The sequence below is a fragment of the Hermetia illucens genome, chromosome 6, assembly GCF_905115235.1.
Source record: "Hermetia illucens chromosome 6, iHerIll2.2.curated.20191125, whole genome shotgun sequence".
Classification (NCBI taxonomy): Eukaryota; Metazoa; Arthropoda; class Insecta; order Diptera; family Stratiomyidae; genus Hermetia; species Hermetia illucens.
In genome coordinates, this window is record NC_051854.1 from 89,781,660 (window position 1) to 89,804,239 (window position 22,580).

The 22,580-nt window shown below is 43.6% G+C and overlaps 1 protein-coding gene across 3 annotated transcripts in view; it reads left to right on the forward strand.

Annotated features, from left to right (window-relative positions):
• The first annotated feature begins 1,057 nt into the window (after positions 1-1,057).
• Positions 1,058-22,580, forward strand: part of LOC119659869 (cytokine receptor-like) — a 42,485-nt gene continuing 20,962 nt past the window's right edge. For 2 of the 3 annotated variants that reach the window (XM_038068183.1, XM_038068184.1), the window contains exons 1-12: positions 1,058-1,260; positions 9,068-9,132; positions 9,195-9,349; positions 9,421-9,550; positions 9,609-9,718; positions 16,117-16,279; positions 16,365-16,460; positions 18,089-18,218; positions 18,271-18,525; positions 18,586-18,719; positions 18,851-19,005; positions 20,467-20,605. In XM_038068183.1, the coding sequence (XP_037924111.1) occupies positions 1,250-1,260; positions 9,068-9,132; positions 9,195-9,349; positions 9,421-9,550; positions 9,609-9,718; positions 16,117-16,279; positions 16,365-16,460; positions 18,089-18,218; positions 18,271-18,525; positions 18,586-18,719; positions 18,851-19,005; positions 20,467-20,605 (1,543 nt within the window). In that variant the 5' untranslated portion in view covers positions 1,058-1,249. Of the gene's footprint in view, positions 1,261-9,067; positions 9,133-9,194; positions 9,350-9,420; positions 9,551-9,608; positions 9,719-16,116; positions 16,280-16,364; positions 16,461-18,088; positions 18,219-18,270; positions 18,526-18,585; positions 18,720-18,850; positions 19,006-20,466; positions 20,606-22,580 lie in introns of those variants that run through there. The other variant, XM_038068185.1, reaches the window with a different exon arrangement.

A 22,580-nucleotide genomic window follows, 5' to 3' on the forward strand; every position in this document is an offset into this window, starting at 1 on the left:
ATAGTGATCGAGGGAATGATCCCTCTGGCCTCCTTGCTATGGAACGCAGGACCATTCACAAACACAAGGAGGACTAAATGGAAGTGGTTGCTTTTGAAAAACGGCAACTTGTACTAAATTAGTTCAACTCTCTTAGGAAATAAGTCAAGAGGCACATAAACTTTTGATCGGACTAATTTACTTACTTCCTGACGCTACCCATGCGTTAAAAACTCCTCGTCATTTCCTGATAAGACCGGAGGCGGTCCTGCTGCGTCGAATTAGGTGAACGCCATAGCATTTCTCTGAGGCTTAAGAAATCTTCCGGATAGAGCACTAGTTTGTCGTACGGAAGGACGTGTTTCACATTTGTGTCGTGACCTGACGTCAGATACCAGTAAATACAGCTGTGAATGAGTACCTGAGTCAAATCGGAGTAGTAATCTCGGTTGAGCACAATGCTGATCACATTGCTCTCAACGTTACGGTTTTGTATGATGTGCTCTAACACACCTCAAAGTCCAGATCCAATTGGGTTATCACGCCAACAATTATTATTATTATTAGAATGTATTTTCTTGATAAGGGCGGGGCCTGTCACCAAGCGAAATCAGGTAGGATTTAGCATAGTAGATTACCTCAAACTATACTTTATTTATATCTTTCCCTGAACTCAGCATTTTATTCTTATTTAACTGAGAATAGCACAAAGTACGTTCCCTCAAATCCTCCTCTATCACGATTTAGGACAAGCATACTATATAAATAACGTGGGGAAGTTATGTGATATCATGACGAAGTTATGACAAATTCGTTGACGAAAATGGATGTCGATCTGAAATTTCGGCAGCTCAACAAACGCGATTCGTCTTCAATAAGTTCGCACCCATCTTTGAAATGTTTATACCACTTGTAGACGTCCCCTTTCAATATTGTCTGCTCGAAAGCATTCTGCAGTTTTCTTGAGTGGCTTTGTATAAATGTCACCCACTGTATGATATCGATACCCCATAGATAACATTTTTGAAGTCAATAAAATAGAAATATATTTCGATCGCTTTCAGTTCTCTTCGGAATTTCCGCGCACAATAATTGATTAAACTTTCTTTTTGTGTACACATTTATCGAATACAAATGACGCTTGTAAATTCGGCGTGTTGCAAATTGAATTTCGTTCATGTTTGTGACCTTGTGATAACGTGTTGGTATCAAGATTATATGTGTTGGAAGTAGATAACAAGAGAAGACATCAGACATATGTGTGAAAACAATGAATAACAAGTGAGTAAAGCAAAGGATGCGATGACCGAATTGATTGAACTTCAGCCTTTCGGTCTGTCGTCCCGAGTTCGAATCCCAGTCGAGTCATGGATGTGTTCAGCTTAGTGCTTGTGCTCAACGTCAACTTTTGATTACCTGATTTTTTAGATGAACAGAGTGTTTTTCATCATAGCTGTTATTACAGTATCAAAGTTTATCACGATCATCTCCACTTGCAGTGGTAGTTTGAGTCCATCAGCTTCTTATATTCTGTCGATCTGACTGTATATTTCCATAATCATCATCATCAACCGTGCAACAACTGGTATCCGGTCCAGACCTGCCTTAATAAGGAACTACAGACATCCCGGTTTTGCGTCGAGGTCCACCAATTCGATATCCCTAAAAGCTGCCTGGCGTCCTGACCTACGCCATCACTCCATCTCAGGCAGAGTCGGCCTCGTCTTCTTTTCCATAGATAGACTTTCCGGGCAGGATCATCCTCATTCATACGGATTAAGTGACCCGCCCACCGCAACCTATTGAGCCGGATCTTCCATAATCAGCCATGTTTATATGGATCTTTTGTGACATGTTCAACAGACTGAGTTCCACTGGAGATGAAAGCTACTTTGACGCCATGGAGAGCTCATCCGTGCCACCCCGTGGATTATTTAATATCTGTGTCATTCGTGCAGTGAGATAAGTCTTCCAATTAGGTAGCGGGAATGTTAACTTCTCATTTCATCATGCTTATAAGTATACGTGGATTATGGTCTCTTGCGTCTGAATGGTAATCATTGCATCTAGGCCTTGAAGCGTGTTAGAGCATTTCATTCAAGACCGTAATGATACAGTAAGAGGCTGTACGATCAGCATTGGATTCGTGCGTCTAACGAAATATCGCGGATTCGTTTTTGTATCTCAAGATTTCCGTTAGTGGATGTGATACTACCCGCTGCAGTTGGAGCACATCAGCCCCAAAAATCTAATGTCTGATGCGTCCATAGGCGGGGCATTCACATAAAAAATGTTCCGTGGATTCCGCTTCCTCATTACAGGATGGACACGTATCATCTTGGATAATTCCTATCCTAAACATATGCCAAGCAAGTGAATTATGGCTTGTCAGAATGCCCACAAGACTTTTGCAAGTCTTCCTGCTTTTCGACAGAATAAACTTGGCAGTATGTTTCTGACAGGAAAAGTTTAGTGTGTCTAGCAGCATTAAGGCTCCACCACCTGTCATTATGGAAAGCTCAGTTTTTACTGACACCTGGCTGGAATTGCTAGCTCTGGTCCGGGCATGGCGAAAGTTGAAGCCCCTTTTGCTAAAGCATGCGAGATTTCATTTCCCTCTACACAACAATGACCAGGTACCCAGAGTAATTCCACCATATTGAATCTATAAACCGAGTTCGATCGGTTTCTACATTCCGGAACTATTTGTGAAGTAATCAAAGTGCTACCCAACGCCCTCAATGCAGTTTGACTATTACTACAGATTGCGATGCGCCTGCTCTTCAACCGCTCGTCAATTATCAACGTTGCTGCCCTTAGGATCGCATACACTTCAGCTTAAATTACCGTTGTGTATTGTCCCAAAGGAAAAGTCCACTTCTCGTTTTTATTCGAGAGGTAGACTCCTGCTCCAGAATCATTTTCTGTCTTTGAGTCATCGGTGTAGAAGACGTCAGTATATCCTGACACGCATTCTTCTGGTTCGTCTCAGTTTTCTCATCGTTTCAAGATGACATCATATCTTCTACCAAACAGATGTATGGCGATCTGAAAATCGGAAGGCATTGCGAAAACTGGATTCAATTCTCCCAATGACACTTGCAATGTTCTGTACCCCCCCATGTCCATTGTTTCCCCATAGATCTAATCGAATTAGTTTATGAGCTGCTTTCATTGCTATGCTCTGAATAAACAAGCCCAAGGGCTGCAAATATGCATTTAGGGCTGCGCTGGATGTCGGCAGTTTTTCGTCGCTTCCATTGTTAGGTAACAGCACCCACTTCAGGACACCGCAATCTCTGCGTTAGCATAGCGTACATCCACTTTACTTGAGTTTCGTCAACACCATGTTCTCTGGCGGCATCACAGAGATTTTGAAAGGGCGCACAGTCAAAAGTCCCTTCAATGTCCACGAACCCACCCATCGCGTACTCACCTTTCAAAGTTGTATCCTCGATTTTTGAAACCAAAGAAAGTAAAAGAATGAAAGAAAGAAAGAATTAAGCATGTTGTTTTTCATTTAGTGGATGCGCATTCCCACGAATGTGACGTTCAACCAGTCTCTCCAGACATTTCAACGAAAATGATATTAAGCTGATTTGCCTGAAGTTCTTTGGATTTGAAGAGTCATCCTTCTCACCACCTTCACCATCTTCTAAAAGGAAGACACGTAGCCCAGAGCAAGACATCCACCAAAGGAGACCTTAGTCGCCTAGGGTGCTCAACTTTGTCGCCAAGAAGTTAATTGAACTTTGTCCAATCCGTTTTCCTTGGATTCCATCTTTGTATTACAGGCTCTTCGCCTACAATAATCAGACTAAATTCTAGGTAACGGTGATCTGAAAGTGAGACTTCATCTCGAACTCGCCAGTTTTAAATCATTTCTAACAACTTTGAAGTGTAGATTGTTAGGTCAATTACTTCACTTCTTCTTGGCCCCACGTCATCAGACCCACTGAAGTGATAAAATCAAACATCTTCTCTCCTCTAGGATTGCATTTGCTATTATCCCAACAAATATGCTGAGCGTTCACATCAAAACCTAATAAGAATTCAAGGCCACTTGATTCTGCATAGACTACCACATCCCTTAGTTCTTACGTTTGCGCAGGACACAAAGAATCATAGGGTAAGTAGGCAGAAGTAACTATAACGTTTCTCCTCTTACTATTAACTTGGTATTGTAAGTTCACCGCAACAAGGTCCTGGGAACAGAATTGCCTCAGTATGGTTACTTTAACAATTTACCATCAGAACGCCCGCCCTCGGTCTCGAGGATCTTTTATCGAAGAAGATCCCAATCCCCTGAACTGATCCAATACCACAAATTCTGTTAAAACGAACCCATGGCTCTTGAACCGGAAATTTATAAGGGCAATCGTATAACTTTGCCAGCCTTGCCGCCAATAGATAGGAAGAAGCTTTGGCATGCTGCAGGCTGATTTGACTAACTCTTATGTGTGTAGCCACAATGCAGTCTAATATGAAAACCGCTGCTAACTGAAAAGTCTGCTGAATTCTGGGTGGATCTCACCGGAGTTACCAGCTTGTCCACACTTTCCGCCGAAAGTTCCGCTTTCTTGCGTCCGATTTCTTTGGATATCGCCACACTTGGTGGTGGAGCAACGTCCATGTCCTCATTCCCCAAGAAACTTCGCTTTCTTTCGCAGTGCCTTCCGTTGTCGTCGGCTACGAGGCCGGGGTCCAGGGATTTGTTTTCACATACCGGTGTAAGACCAGTTGCGTCCATATTACCAGCTTCACTTTCTTCTGTTTTTCCAGGTACAGCCGGTGGAGAAGGTTCTGATAGCCAAGCCTGTATCCCTTCTCATTTGCGGCGAAAGTTTCCTTCTGTCGAGCCTTCCTCTCTCGTATTTGGAAGTGCAACTGTGTGACCGACAAGCCGGCCATAATCAGATTTCCAGTTCCTCTCATTAAAGGAGTTGTACTTTTTGGATGACCACGCCGTATGCACCGGGTGTAGGTTTTCCCCTGAAGTGGAGAGCCTGTCCTCAGATTTCTCCGTAGGGGAACAAGAATTAGGTGAGAGCTCCAAAATCCGTGCCTTGGTACCTGATTTTTCAAAGTCGTGGGTGGATTCGAATTCTGCGACTTCTTACCACTTGACGAGTTACAATCCATTGTTTCCATCTTCATGTGTTTTTGGACACCCTTAGTGTAGTAGTAAGCTACCACAAGCTCCCCCACCACGACAAAGGGGGAGCATTTACAGATCAGTCAACTGGTATCCGACATCTAGTCATGACACTAACCTCTCTGTCACTAGTGATACTTTAATCGCGGCCTTCCTTTACAACTGCCTAGTGTTCTAACCACTAAGACATCTAAACACAGGCCCTCAAAATTGCTAAAAATGCTATCAGAACCTCCACTGGTATTTGATTCTTCTATTGTAGACCGCATTGAACACCTAATAAAAGGAACTTACCTTTTTCACATTTTTAACAAAAGCGAAGAAGATCCCGTTCCGAGTTCTTTGAAACCGGTATTGTTTGGTGCTTCTAGAGCCCACAGAAAAGGTTTTGTATACTGAAGTGAACTAAGTCATTTGTGCAAAGCTCATAGTGTATATATTAAGTAAATAAGAATGTTCATCTACGTATGATGTAAGGATGCAGTAAATTTACGGATAAAAGGCCACTTTAACCTACTAATTTTTTTAGAACTTAGTAAAAATAGAGCAAGTTCTACCAAACTTTCTAGTATAATTATATATGTCGTGATTTATATTACTGTATAACTTTTTACTTTCACCATGAGCTTAGCTCTGGATAGCTGAATGGTTAGAGCGCAAGGCTGTCATAGGGAAGGTCGCGGTTTAAATCTCACTGGTGGCAGTGGAATTGGTATCGTGATTTGACGTCGGATGCCAGTCAACTCAGCTGTGAACGAGTGCCTGAGTTAAATCAGGGTAATAATCTTACCTTTCGTTTGATACCCCATATGACTGTATTCAATTGCACTTCTCTATTCCTGTATAACGGTTTAGGTAAATACAACCTTGACACGAAAGGGATATGGTCAATATGCTCTATATTCTTGCTTATATCGTTGTTTGTGCTTCTAGGATGAGCTTAAGGAAGATTTCCAATATATTTTTAAATTGTAGTTAAAACCCTTATTAAATTCATTTGATCAGATAGGTACTATACAGGGACGGTAAGTAGGTATCAGTGGCCGCTCCGAGGAGCTCAATTTGTGCTATTGTGCGGCATTTCGATGCCACAAACTCCGAAGATCGTGACTGCTGCTATAAAGGCAAGCAGACAGAGTCCAGCTGGCTCAGATCTTCAAAACCAGACCGGAGCATTCACGAAAGAAAGCAACTCTCCCACTCTGCAGCTAGATATCTCCCTGAGGTCCCCAAAGAATGGTTTACCCAGGGTCCGTAGTCTGACTCTAGCTAGAGCTGGGTAATCGCAGCTTCGGCAATACGAATTGTATGGTATTCCCAGCCTGGCGGCATGGGCCAACATGGGCCAGTGTCACGCGTAGATTCCGCCCTTGGCAGTTGCCAGCGAGACACCGACTGTTCCCGGCCAATCCGTCAGCCCACTCATTTCCCTATATATTTCTATGATCGGAAACCCAGAGGAGAGCTACCTTGAATGTGCTACCCAGACTGTTGAGTGCGTTTCTGGACTGCACCACCAGCTTAGAGGATGTCGTTACTGAGTACAACGCCTTACTGGCCGCTTGGCTGTCAGTGAGAATGGCTATGTTACGCTTGGAGCTCAGATCATGCCCTAGCCATCGACAGACTTCCAGAATCGCCAATACTTCCGCTTGGAATACACTGGCGAATCCTGGGAGACTATACGGCTCGGATACACTGTGTGTATTCGAGAAAACCCCCGCATCGACTTCACAGTCCATCTTTCACTCGCCGGCCAAGAATACTGTGTCATCACCTTGCAATACGCCATCGGTCTTCCACTCTGCCCTGGTTGGAAAGTCCACCGCAAAGTTTCTCATGAAGTTCAGCTTGTGTGTGGCATAGCCCGCCCTTATTTCCCAAGGTCCATCCATCCATCTAGGAAATTACTGTGGCCGTAGGGCTTCGCTGTTCAGCATCCGCACTCAAGTAGTCCAACGGTACTGCGCACTATAACGTATTTAATGTGGGGGTCTATGGAGAGGAGATGCAGGAGCACATTTGGAGCATCTGCCGGGCAGGACTGCAGAGCCCCAGTAATATCTACACATGCGGTTCTTTGAATCCTAGTAAGCTTCGTTCTATTGTACTTTTTGTTTAAAGCCTACCACCATACAATAGAGCAGTATGTTAGGATTGGAAGCACCACAGCGGTTATCATCCAGAGAAACATTCTCGGCCGGAGACCGAATTTTTTTGGAAAGGTTCTCTTGCAGGCATAGAAGGCTATATAGGCCTTCTTAACCCTCAGTTCTATGTTCAATCTTCAATTTAGTTTTGAGTGCCCGCAAACCCTCTAAGCTAGGCTCTGACTCACAGTCCTCCTAGCTGGCGGGAAAATGCGTCTGAACTAGCAGCTCCGAGGTTTCACCATAAAATTCTGTCCAGGAGCCATCCGACTTTTTAAGAAAGGACTCTTACTCAGTTTCGCGGATTCGCTGGTGCTTTCGATGTTCTAACAATTCGCCAAGAGACTATCTTGGCTGCCAGTATTTATGCTTGTAGCAGATGTTGACGGTCTCCCTGGTAAGCTTCCAGAGGCTGGAGAGTTATTCAGTCCACCACGGTGACAGTGTCTTCTTACGCTATTTAGCAGTTCGTTTGTAGTGCCAATCGTACCAATTTGCGCAGTGGACACTTTGTCTTTAATTATTTGACAAAACTTTTTCGAGTCGACCCACATGGGGTCTGTGGAAGGGTTGGACACTTCTGCAGTGAGATCTAGACTGAAAACTATCCAACTGTGATCTGAGAAGGATCTCTGGTCAGATACTCTTCAGTTCGCCACCCTAAGAGTCCCATTGACGGTTATTAGGGTGATATCAAGGACCTTCACCCAACCATCACAGTTCTACGAGCAGGGGAAATGGAAAGTTAGTGTACTGCCCTGTTACATACCGATAGGTTTGAAGTAATAATAAAATCAAAGAATGACTCAGCTCTCTCGTCAACTTCCGAGCTGCCCCAAAGCGTATGCCTTGCAATGGCGTCACAGCCTATCAACAGGTTCCTCGTAAAACGCATCCTTCTCCGACCCTGCAGTCTCCTCTGTAGGGGCGTGAACGTTGATGAGGCTTATATTTCTAAATTTGCTTCGCGGGCGCAGAGTGCATAGCCGTTCGCTCATGTTTTCAAAGCCGATAACAGCAGGTTACATTTTTTGGCTGACTAAGAAACCTACTCCGAGCACATGGTTTACTGGATAACCGCTATAATATATGGTGTAGTGGTTCTTCTCCAGGAAACCGGTCCCTGTCCATCGCATCTCTTGCAACGCTGTTACATCTGCCTTATATTGGGACAGGGTATCGGCTAACTGCTCAGCAGCATTCGGTCTGTACAGGCAACTTACTTTCCATGAGAAAATGCGCAAATCGTTAATCCGTTGTTGATGCCGGGGTCGTCGTTGTAAAATCCATCCTGACTGAGGCTCCTTCCGTGGCTTCGTAACATCGGTTTTCCGTGTAAGGTTGTCAGTCCTACCCAATCCCCAACCTCGAGGATCAGTTGCTACATTTCGTCTCGTATTTAGGCACGGAAGACCCGCCCTTCTCCGCCTTCAGTTTTTCATGAAGAAAGAACTCCCAGCGGTCACCATGTGGAGCGGGAGATAGGGTTTGATAGTAGAGCTGGTGGTGTTGGTTCAGCAGATGTTTCCCAGGTTTTATGCTCCATCGTGGCTACCAATCCACGTTTCGCCCTATCATAGGCAATACAATAATTAAAATTCGCGAATATAATACAAAGGAGAGGATGAAGGGTAGGTTAAGTGTATAGCAATGGTTCTTACGCACTATTTACAACTGCGGGACCTAGGTGTGGTTGGGTTACTAACTTTTCATATTAAATAAGGAATTTTATCTGGATCTATCAATACAATTTAAGTTTTTCTTTTTTATCTATCTGTTACAGGAGATACAAATTTATCAAGCCAATACATCTAGCATTTCAAATAATATTTATTTCAACACACATTGGTAAGTTATTTGAATTTGAACAAAAATTTTGCTTATTATATCTGATTTTTCTTTTTGAACAGCAATAGATACACATTCATATCCGTGCAAGCATATGGTTAGCGTAGGAAGCACCTATAAATTGTCATGCAGCTACTTCAACCAGGACAATTCGGAAACTGCTCATAATTTAGTTTTTCGTAGAAATGGCACAATGCTATCGCCATTGCATTATCAAGTAAGGACGAAAATGTATTTCATCACCAGCTTCGGTTTTATCAATTTTGTTTCTATTATAATTCGCCATAGATTATCAACGAAAATACAGTTGAATACGTTTGGGATAATATTCCTAGAGTAAGCGCGGATATTGAGTGCTCATTCCACGTGCAGGACACTGATACCTACAAAGGTATATTCATAAAAAGCGTAGTTGCAGGTAAGTAGGATTCATCTAAATTTCACAATTATGCTCACTTTCTGCTTTGTTTCGATAGAGTACCCACCGATGAAGGTGACAAGCTTTAAATGTGTCTCCCATGATTTTCAATATCTAATATGTTGGTATGAAAAACCTGAACAGTACTGCACATCGACGAGATTTTTGGTAAGTCGTAATCCTATCACTATCTTTCCCTTATTTTTTTTTTCTTAGTAACCCCACCCCAGTGTCACACCCACTCTCATCAGGAATGGTATTGTCTACCCCCCATAAAATTCGGTGGGAATTTTAACTGTAAGCTAACATACATGCAGTGAAAGACTTCGCTCTCAGTTTAGTTTTAGGGGGGGAGGTTCCCATGCAAACAAAAGGGAAGGCGATAATTTGTTTTCCAACAAATACAGCAATATGGGGTGTCAAATGGATGGTCTCAATTAGTACCTTTCGAAGCAGATTTGAGTTGTGACATTAGTTAAAGTGGGTGGTGGGGGATTGCTAAACGCTCACTTTTTCAAGGACCCATTTTCAGTAATTGCCTGCTCTAAAAATCGGGTGAAAATCATGAGACCTCTAGGCCTCAATATTCTCTCCACACAAATATCTGCTCAAAGAAAGTCAATAATAGTGGATTACTAATTTGCTAATTTACTGAAGACCTCCTTTAAGTTTGTGATGGAAATACGGACGGAGCCCGTATTCAGGCGATAAGTCGGGTGCCATAGCTTGCATAGGGATACCAATGATAAAGCACTGCGGATTATTCAGTTAACAGTATCGCACGAAATGATTATTGAAAGTACCTGGTTTGCGCGGAAAGCGGTCCACAAACAAACGTGGAGCTCTCCAGACGGGACCACTTTCAACTAAATTGACCACGTGCTGATTGAACGCCGCCACCTCTCAGCCTTGATGAATGTCAGAACATATAGGGGAGCCAATATAGACTCGGATCACTATCTCGTTGGCATAGTGCTCCGAGCTCGAATTACGACACCACCCAGAATCCCTTCTGACAATCAGCTGAGAGTTAACACTGAAGTCATCCGCAATACAGCCCTTCGCGACACCTATAAGAGGGAAATGGATGCTGCAATAACCGCAGTCAACAGAGGTCTTGGAGATGAAGCACCAACAAATGATCTTCACAACCACCTGAAGAACGTTAATACGGCCACAAAGATACCCTAGCCGCAAAAAAGTTGGAACGGCTGGTTTGACGAAGAATGTAAGCTAGCTACGGCACGCGAAGAGACTTATCACGAACTCCAACTTCACAGACGGAAAAAGGAAGCCTGGAAGAACCAACAAGTCTGTGAACTAGAAAAGTACAGGGAGCAACCGCACCAGGCGCGGAAGTTTTACCAACAAATCGGCAGGATGGAGCCTTATACACCCCGATGTTCATCCTGCCGAGACAAAGAGGGAAATCTGATTTCCGACAGAATGAAAGTATAGGAGAAACAGTCCGTGCAATTTGCAGGCTAAAAAATCATAAGTCGCCAGCAGCCGATGGAATGACAATTAAATATGGCGGCGACCAGTTGCACCAAGTGGTTCATAAACTTGTGCTCAAGGTATGGGACAGCGCATCAATGCCTGACGATTGGCAACGAGGCATTATCTGCCCCATACATAAAAAGGGAGATATCACACAGTGCAGCAATTATAGAGGCATCACGTTGCTGAGTACCATCTATAAGATAATCTCCGCTATCTTGCTAGGCTGGATAGCCCCATACGCCCAGAACATCATTGGCCCATACCAAAGAGGCTTCACTCCAGGCAAATAAGCAACATATCAGATTTTCTCTGTGCGGCAAGCGATGGAAAAACTGTTAGAATATGGACATCAGTTGCACCATCTTTTCATCAGCTCGACTTTAAAGCCGCCTATGATAGCACAGCCAGGATAAAACTGTACACGGCTATAAGAGAATTCGGTATCCCGACGAAATTGATAAGAGTAACTAGGCTGACCCTGACCAATGTGCGGGGCCAAATAAAAGCAGCAGGATCGCTCTCAAGACCATTCGACATCAACAACGGTCTACGACAAGGGGATGCCCTATCATGCGTCCTCTTTAACCTGGCCCTCGAGAAAGTGATCCGTGATCATCATCATCATCAACGGCGCAACAACTGGTATCCGGTCTAGGCCTGCCTTAATAAGGAACTCCAGACATCCCGGTGTTGCGCCGAGGTCCACCAATTCGATATCCGTAAAAGCTGTCTGGCGTCCTGACCTAGGCCATTGTTTCATTTCAGGCAGGGTCTGCCTCGTCTTCTTTTTCTACCATAGATATTGCCCTTATAGACTTTCCGGGTGGGATCATCCTCATCCATACGGATTAAATGACCCGCCCACCGTAACCTATTGAGCCGGATTTTATCCACAACCGGACGGTCATGGTATCGCTCATAGATTTCGTCATTGTGTAGGCTACGGAATCGTCCATCCTCATGTAGGGGGCCAAAAATTCTTCGGAGGATTCTTCTCTCGAACCCGGCCAAGAGTTCGCAATTTTTCTTACTAAGAACCCAAGTTTGCGAGGAATACATGAGGACTGGCAAGATCATAGTCTTGTACAGTAAGAGCTTTGACCCTATGGTGAGACGTTTCGAGCGGAACAGTCTTTGTAAGCTGAAATATGCTCTGTTGGCTGACAACAACCGTGCGCGGATTTCATCATCGTAGTTGTTATCGGTTGTGATTTTCGACCCTAGATAGGAGAAATTGTCAACGGTCTCAAAGTTGTATTCTCCTATCCTAACTCTTCCTGAGCCAATGGCCCGGAAAATCAAAGAAATTTTCCGTCTCGAACGGGTGGTTGTAATTAGGTATAGGTATTATACCTAAATCCCTCACGACTTCCCTTGATGGCCTAGGACTTTCGCACAGCCTGGTTCAAACCATACAGAAGTACACCTTCCTGCATACGTGCAAGTATGTAGAAAGTATCACATTAAAGTGAATAGTGCAACTGAATTCAGCGTGCACCTAAATATTTTTACATAACAAATCCACAAAATTTTTCATACCTGAAGCGCTGAGCTTCTGGTGTTCGTTTTGTTTCTGTGCGTTTGCCACCTTCTAATTAGCGTTTGACCTCAGCATTTCTTCCCGGAAATTATGAGCTCCAATTGGAAGATATTGTCCTCCATGTTCTTAGGTGCAGCTACGCATACGGGACAGTCAAGAGACTCGTCTAACTTCAAGCGATACAAACGCTGTTTCTCCGTGGCTTTGGTCACCACATTTCTTAATACACGGTATCGGTGATGATCCAGCGACCCTCTTTAGAATATCAAACTATCCTTCTTTTCCTTCAGCAGTGATCATTTTCGCCATGTGGCTCTATCAAATGCCTGATCTGGATGCAATCATGAGGCATTTAAATCCACAATTTAGTTTTATGCAGATTCAATCTGAGACCGTGTTGCATGAGACGGTCCATTCCATTTTTGGGCAAGTTGCCCCAGATCTTTTTTGGTATTACATCCTAGGAAAGCATCATCTGCATAAAACAGCGTACATGTCGCTGGAAGTCGGATGTCCCGTGTGACGGTGTCCATAACCAGAACAAGGAGAAATGGTGAGTGGGCGCCTCCTTCCAGCGCACAAGTTCTTTCGGCACTAAGTGTTGTCGTAGAGCATACCAGATAAGTTCGTGTGGCACACGGTCAAACGCTTTCTCTAGATCCAGAAATGCAATGTAAAAAGGGTGGTGCTTCTCACGATGTTTCTCCATGAATAACCGCGAAGCGTGTATTGCGTCAGTAGGTCCACATTTCTTGACAAATCCGGCTTGATTCACATTCATTTTTCAACGAATTCGCGAATACGTTTAACAGGAATGCATTCAAAAGTCTTGATGGTATGAGAAAGTAACCGGATCGGACGGTAATTTGAACATTCTGCTGGACTTTCGTTTTCCATATTGGAATTGTAGTACTTTGTTGCAGTCAGATGGTGTTCTACCTTCCTGTATAAATCGATTAAAGAATTCACTGAGCCACAGTGTTGGGTCCCAGCTCTTCGTTTTCCATAGCTCAAAAGCGAGACTTAATTCTACGGTCCTCTTAAGACACGGATTGATTTTGTGACCACAGTCAGAACCCCGCTGAGACAAACAACAACGGTACCAGTCTATACCAAGTGCATGGCTTAGCATTCATACTGGTGGATGCAAGAATTACCTAAATCTCTACAGAACTATGGGGTACGGCACCCGTGTTGATACGCAACACCACGTCGAGGCCCGAAGGTCTCTGCTCGTTTGAGCATAACCACAACCACCATGAAACTCCCACTAGAGGGCCAACCGCAAATAACCGAGCTGTCCTCACATACAACAGGAGTTCACCCGAAGTATGTAAGTCCAGGGGCTTTCCCGGTTCCCATGGTACCAGTATACCCCTGGTAAGGTTTCGTGACCAATTTGCCACTTCAGATGAATCCCCGAGCAGACTCGGGTCTGATCGCCCTGATTAGGCCTTTGGAGCATTCGCCTACTGAATCACGGCCGGCAAACCAAAGCGATTACAGCGTCTCCCGGTGCCCCCACTATGGAGGTTCTCCTCGGCCACTTGGCTTTGGTTTGGCCGATAGGGTTGCCGCCCCATCTTCCTCGCCGCCACCTCTGAGCATCAGTTGTGCTGACATGTGGAACTGCTCCAAATGTCGGCAATGATTGTGGAAGTGGAGGATGAGCAAATTCTTCATTTGAAATCTGCGCGAAATATTCTCGCCATCTATCCGTTGCGGCTCGACGGTTGGTGAGCAAAGCACCGTTCTTGTCATTAACGAAACAGAAGTGTTCGATCCTGTGTGCTTTCGTTTTAGTTTTTGACAAGTCGATACAGATCTTTTTCGTTATCCCGACTGTCCAATTTATCGTAAAGATTTTTGTAATGGACCGCTCAGGTGATAGCGATCGCTTTCTTTGCTTCCCTGTTGGTTAAATTTGCCAATTGGCCAGTGTTTTATCGTCAAGAAATTAGTGGTAGAGGCGTTTCTTCTTCATTTCAACATTGTCATTCCAAAGTCAAGTATCTCGGTTGATGTACTTGGTGGGTTTGGTGACCCTGAGGGTTGCAGAGGCCGCTTTGTGGATCGTGTCTTTCATTCGCTCCACGATTCTTCCGCATTTTTAATCGTTGTTAATCGCGAAAGCGAGATAATTTCTTCTTCTTTCTTCTCACGACATCGCCACCATTTAATGTGCAGCGGGCCAGTGCGTTCCTTACACAGTTTTATCGTCGGCTTAATTCGCAAGACGGCAATCAACGGCAGGATGTTGAGGTGCGATGGTCTCATAGGGAACGGCTTTGCAATCAGTGACAATGGTAAAATGTCGGCGTCTTATGAGAATATAGTCGATTTGAGTTTTACTGTTCCCACTATAAAATGTAGTAGGATGAGACAATCCTTTAATGAACTATGTATTCATAAGTACAAGGTTATGGTCATTTCCTCCATAGCATAACAGGCGCCTTTTCCTTTTCACCTATATGACCATTAAGCTCGCCGGCAATGATAATAGAGTCGTCAGTAAGCACGTAACAAGTCTATTCGTCGAGAAGTTGCCAGAAGGTATCTTTCTCGGCATCAAGTCGACCTGTCTGTGGACTACTCACAATTGATTTGATTGGGGAAGTGGTCTAAGAAGTAAAACTGGCTGATACCCCCAATTGCCACTGACGGCGAATGGTACTCCTTGTGACCCACGAGGTAAGAAATGCCTTCATTTTCACGAGGTGGTGCCACATGCTTGAGGCGTGGAAAATCGTTGCCATTCTCCAGGCTAGCTTTTATGGCTATTGAGAGACTACTTAATGGACCGCGTCTTGGTCTACGAGGTCCGGAAGGACAGCGTGAAATGGAGGTGACATCGGGGGTGGATCTATTCCCGGTCTAGAACTTTGAAACGCCTACGATAGTCTTCTACGACTTAAGCTGCCTGATGAATAGCATCTGGTCAGATACGCAGAAAATGTTCCAGCACGGGTTCCGCCATGCATGGTTCAACACGCTCTAAGTCCACACTGGGGATGATAATGCGGCGAGTTAGAAGCGAGCCAGCAGCCAACAGTAACGCTGATAGAAGAAGTTATTCCTACCGCCATCACCTTTCGATGGGGGGGGTTGTGCTCCTACACTGAGTAGGCCTGAGCTGAGGTAATGTGCCAAACGGTTTAGGGTAAGAATCCTAGATGCACCAGCGGGATGTTTCAGCCTAAGGAGTCCAACACTTTGTGCATTTCACCTTCCTACACTCCCAAAAAAAGAAGTCCTGCTTGGGAGCTAGAAATGGTTTCCAAATGTTTCCTTTCTCTCCCTTTTGGATAACCTGATTGGTTGCTTATTGAGCCTATTATATCAAAGCTTCATGTTGTCTACATGATCTTCTTAAAATTTATCATATAGTTAAGCCTCCTACTTTTTTCAGTTATTTATTTTATATCAGAATTTAGGACTTTATCATAATTTATTCATGACAAATTCAATTTTTGAACTTTTAACAACTGTACAACCACGAAAAATTGCATTTTGGTTATTTCAGCCTGAAAATTGTCAGCAAGTCCCATATGGATCACCAAATTCTTGCAGATTATCACAACCAGCATACGACCCAGTGAATCAAAACATCTACCAATTCACGGTTTTATCAAAGAATCATTTGGGTGAAATCAGTCAAAACTTCTCAATAAATCATTTAGACAATGGTAGGTTGATTGATCGTCTAAAAAAAATATGAAGGTTCATCTACGTTCCACTAAATTTCTTAAATATGCCGGTTTTTTATTTCAGTGATACCAGGCAAGCCTAACGTAAGCTTGAGCACGATAAAACCAAACAGTGTTATTTTAAGATTAACAAAACATGACAGACTTTATATGGAGAAAGGTGAGTTTACGTCACCGGTGTTGACTTTTTTATTGACTGCCATTATCACTTAAGTCACCTTTACGTTGATTTCTAAAGCAAATTGTTGATATTCTCCCCGGAAGCATTCAGTAAGTATTCAGCCATGTAGCTCTAAGGCGACGCACTTGCCGACCATTCCGGGGTAGTGGATTCTATTGCATAGGAAAACCAGCAGTGAAAATGTTGCTCTTCTTCAAAGTTTGACCTATCCACTGCTACTTCCGCCTTCTAATTACCATGTCCATAGGTATGTAACTGGTACGACGGCAAAGATATATTTTTACAGCTACGATGATGAAATCCGCGCACGGTTGTTGGCAGCCAACATAGCCTATTTCAGTTTACAAAAACTGTTTCGCTCGAAATGTCTCACCATAGGATCAAAGCTCTTATTGTACAAGACTATGATCTTGCCAGTCCTCATGTATTCCTCGGAGACTTGGGTTCTTAGCAAAAAAACTGCGAACTCTTGGCCACGTTCGAGAGAACAATCCTCCGAAGAATTTTTGGTCCCCTACATGAGGATGGACGATTCCGTAGTCTACATAACGACGAAATCTATGAGCGATACCACGACCGTTGTGTGTGGACAAAATCCGGCTCAATAGGTTATGGTGGGCGGGTCAGTTAATCCGTATGGATGAGGATAATCCAACCCGGAAAGTCTATAAGGGCAATATCTATTTTAGAAAAAGAAGATGAGGCAGAGCCTGCCTGAGATGGAGCCATGGCGTAGGTCAGGTCGCCAGACAGCTTTTAAGGATGTCGAATTGGTGGACTTCGGCGCATCTGGAGTTCCTTATTAAAGTAGGCCTAGAACAGATAACGGTTGTTGCGCCGTTGATGATGATGAATATAATCCAAAACCTGTTCAACCTGTTAAGGATACACTCAATACACTAGTTTCTGAAACAGCGACTGATAGGCATAGGTATTTGTGAGCTAGCAACCTGTAAAACTGCTAGCGTATTGGATAAAAACTGATCTTAAAGTTAAGCATTCTGGGCATAGTCGAAGTCAGGTGGTGGAAGCCTGTAGACTATTAACCTTTTGCTTGTGGTACTGTGACTTTGCACTCAGAAAAGTTAAGTGGTAGTAGCCCTTTCTGCTACTATGTGGTGCAAATGAAGGACTTCGTGAGCGTACGGATCAGATATCCATGTTGACCAGAGAGTAAAAATGGCGGTGGACAGGTCATACATTGAGAAAAAGGATAACTCCATTGCGGATTATACGATGAGATGGTCCCCACCAACCGAGAGAAACAGACGAGGGGATGATTCTAAAACTATGCAACGCAGAACAATGAAGAAAGAGTGTAAGCTTCTCAGTATGCCATGTGGGGAGCTGAAGTCCATTGCCAGGAACTAACAGCAGCGACACGTGGGTGTATTTAATGCACTGTATCCGCATCATGGCAACCGCATGTTATTTTTTTTATAATGTACATCATTATATGAAAGTTGTTTAACGGCATACATATCCACAACACCAATATTAACGTGTTACCAATATTTTGTTAAGATTTGGGGTGTTGCCAACATTGTATTTTCCAGTATATAATTAACATTTATGCATTTCCACTGAACTGGCTGATTCTTTTCAAGGTTTAATGTACGAAATTAAAGTGTGGGAAACATCCTTTCCAAGCAGCACAATTACGCTAGATACCACTGACATAGATCCTTTTCCAATCCAACAAACCTTCACCGTCGCAAACCTAGACGCATACCGGAGGTAGGAGCAACAACAGAAAACACCAATTGAAATAAAAATATTTTTTTTTTAGTTACACTATTGAAGTAAAGGCAAAAAGTATGGTCACTGAAAATATCTCGGAAATGTGGAGCCAACCTACAAACATTAATTTCGACACCCCTCCAAAGCCACCTGATTATCCGCCAAAAGTGGATGCCGGGGGTTTTTATGTTGATTTGGAAGGAAAGATTCATATATTCTGGGAAATGCTTCCAGAAAATAGGCACAATGGTGAAAATTTTCGATACAAAATTTCATTAGAGGGTCTGGATGAAAACCATATCAGGTAGGAAGTCCTCTTAAAAATTCAACCAAATCATTTATTGTACAGGAGACTTTAATGTAGGAATAAAATAAGGCAGGTTAGAGATACGTTTACAACCAGCTACGACATACCAACGGATGACTACAAATTTACTATTTGGTCAGCAAATGACAATGGAAGCTCCCCAGGAGCTTCTTTAACGATATCGAAAAATGGTAAATGTAATATTTGGCATTGTCTTCATTCTTTCCAGTATTACCCACACTTCTGGTTTGCACAGGTTTTCATACAATCGCAATCACCATGATATTATGGTAGACTGAACTGACCTCCGTCATATTTCTAGCTTATCCAGCACCAAGAAAAGTTCGAAACGTTTACCATGGCAAATTTTATCAGCTAAGTTGGAAAATACCCAGAGGAGGAGGGACTGTACAAAACTACACAGTTTTCAGTTGTATCCGGGATAAACGGATTAATCAAGCAAACACATGCAGTAGGGCAAGTATTCGAAAATTGTATTTGGTCCTCAAATTAAACAAAATTAATTTTTAGTTCAAAATCAATCGAAGAAATTTCCTTTTTGACTAGAGAGATCTTTTTTTGCACTGTAGAAGAATTGAAATGGCTTCCGAAATATTGTGAGTTACCAGGTATACAAGCTTAAATCCGCTGTTTGCTTACAAAGGGCGTCAGTGAGCGTATCAAGCTGCTATGAGCGCGGCATATTTTTTTTTAGTTCGACATTTGTCAACAACTGTCAGTGCATATCATCAGCAATTTCATGTTTTCATGTTTCATATTTTTTCTCTTCAATAATCGTACCCAGTTTTGTTCCCGGAAAGAAACATTTGCGGGGGCCCTGCTTTTTTGCTTCAATTAGAAGAAATTAGCCGCTGAATTGCATCGAATGCTTGTGGAGACCAACGGTGACAATGCTCTATCGGAAACAACGTGCCGAGACTGTTTCCGTTGGTTCAAAGATAGCGATTTCGATCTGAGCGACAAGGAGCGTGAAAATCGGCCCGGGAAAGTTAAGGACCACGAATTGAAAGCTCTTTTAGACGAGGACGATGCTTAAACGCAGAAAATGCTCGCCAAGCAATTAGGTATCTCTCAACAAGCCGTTTCCGTGCGTCTATGTGCAATGGGTAAGGTTCAAAAGATCGGAAAATGGATGCCGCATAATTCAACAATAAGCAGATGGAGCGGCGCCAAAACACATGCGAAGTCTTGATTGCCAGACACAAAAAAAAAATGTTTTTGCATCGGATTGTGACTGACGACAAAAAATGGATTTATTTTGAGAATCCTAAACGAGAAAAATCCGTGGGTTGATGCCGACCCAGACCACCAAAGACGATGCTGTGCGTTTGGTGGGATCAGCACCATGTTGTCTATTATGAACTGTTGAAACTGCGTTAAACTGTCAATGCCTATCGTTATCACCAACAACTCATCAAATTGCATCGTACTCTGAATGAAAAACGGCCGGAATATCAACAAAGACATGAAAAGCTGATTTTCCTCCATGATTATGCTTCATCGCACAAGTCGAAAAAAGTTCAAAACTACTTAGAAACGCTTAACTGGGAGGTATCACCAGACCTGGCCCCATCCGACTATCATCTGTTTTCATCGATGGGCCACTCGCTCGCTGGGCAGCATTCCGATTTTCACGCAAACGTCTGAAAATGGCTTGATGGCGTGGTTTGCCTCGAAAGATCAACAATTTTATTGGCATGGTATCCATAAATTACCCGAAAGGTGGAAAAAATGTGCAAAAATGTGCAAATGTGGTTCCTATAAAAAAGCGTGTTTTTTTTTCTTGAAAAAAAAAAACAGCGAATTTAAGCTTGTATATACAGTAACCATATTGAAAATTTATAGTCAAAAAGAAAATTTCTTCGGTTAATTTACACGTAAAGATTAGCTTACCACATAAACACTCTATGTTTTCAGGATTTCAAATTTGTTCATGTTTCCAACACAACAAACAGTATGACTTTCACTGCTGGAGATCATTTTGCAGTATCAGCCAACTATCTAAACGGTAGCTCCGGAATGATTTGGGCAGAATGCGTCGCTCCAGTGACAAGCGGTTGGTATCTTACAACTAAGTATCTGTCCACATTTATCATTTACCTTATCTTGGAGATTTCTAGTAGAAAAGTGGTTGTAATTGTTTTGTCAAAACTGAGCCTATTCAGTGCTTTGTAGTCAGCATAATATTACATGAAGTAGTACCTAGGAGAACTGTTGCATCAATTCAGTATAAGCGAGATTTCTACTGATTTCGAACGTTCAAAGGAAATCTAGGTCTACTACCAAACTCTATCCACATGGTGACCGCTGGGAGCACTTTCTTAACGAAAAGTTGCAAGCGGAGAAGGATGAAGGCGGGTCTCCTGCGCCTAAAAACGGGAAGAATTGTATATATATATATATATAATATAGACTCGGATCACTATCTCGTCGGCATGGTGCTCCAAGCTCGAATAATAACACCATCCAGAATCCTCTCTGACAATCAGGTGAGAGTTAACACTCAAGTCATCCACAATATCCAATCATCCATCAACAAATGATCTTCACAATCACCTGAAGAGCATTATCATACATGCGCCCACAAACATACTTGGCCCAAGTTGGTGTTGCTTACGAAGCCTGGCAAGCCTCCTGGAAACCCAGCGTCGTATCGTCCTATCTGCCTGTTGGATACAATGGGGAAGATGATGGAGAGAGTCATCTACAACAGAGTCCTGCCCATCGGCGAAGCCAGCAATGGTTTGTCGGAACGCCAGTTTGGTTTCCAACGCGCCCACTCTACGGTGAACGCAATTGGCATGGTGGTAAACCTGGAAAAAGGTGCACTGATTTCTGGCAGCTGCCGTGGTGGCGTTGGATGTCAAAAACGCATTCAACTCGGCCAACTGGAATAGAATTAGAGGGGCGTTGGCTGGCATAGGTGTCCCCGGATACTTAGCGAATTTGGTGGAAAACTACCTCTCAGAGAGGACTCTCTGGTACGGAACGGATGAGGGTCCCAAAGAGTACATTGTCACGGCCGGGATACCACAGAGATCGGTACTTGGTCCCCTGTTGTGGAATATCATGTATAATGGGGTGCTTGCTCTTCCCGTCCCAGAGGGGACTACGATTTTCGGCTTTGCTGATGACCTAGCTGTGCTTGTTGCAGCAAAACACCCAGAAGATGTGGAGGTTTACGCAACGGAAACAGTGAGAGCGGTGAAGTCTTGGCTTGAAAAGGCCGGGCTGACCTTGGCGGATGCGAAAACGGAAGCGGTCTTAATAACGAACCGCAGAAAAAATAACATTGTGAAAGTGGAGGTCGGTGGACTTACGGTCGTATCCAAGCCGGCTATTAAATACCTGGGAGTAATAATTGACACCAAATTGAGTTTTAAGGAACACCTAGAGTATGCATGCCAAAAGGCAGCCGGTGCCACCACGGCACTTGCAAAAATGTTGCCAAATATTGGTGGACCGAAACATTGCCGGAGGTTAGTGCTAACTAGAGTGGTGCGCTCCATCCTGCTCTACTCATCGCCTGTGTGGGCAGAGCCACTTACAAACTCTCAGAGACGGAAGCAGGTGAACTCGGTTTACCGGCGGATGGCCTTGAGGGTTTGCAGTGCTTTTAGAACCACATCAGATGAGGCAGTATTGGTAGTGGCAGGCATGATCCCGGTTGACATTCTGGCCAAAGAAATGAGTGTCCTGTGCAATGCAAGACGTATGGAGGGGCATGCACAGCGTAGAAATGCGGCAAGGTCAGAGTTGCTTGATCTCTGGCAACGCAAATGGGACGAAACTACGAAAGGTAGGTGGACGCACAGACTCATTCCCAACATTAGGGTGTGGCTTGAGCGAAAACATGGGGAGACCAACTACCACATTACCCAGTTCCTCACGGAACACGGTGGTTGCTACAGGCAGAATCTGAACCGCTTTGGGTTGGATGATTCTCCGAACTGTCCCAGATGCGATGGCATACCGGAGGATGCAGAGCATGTGATGTTTCACTGCCCACGATTTGCGATGGAGAGAAGGAG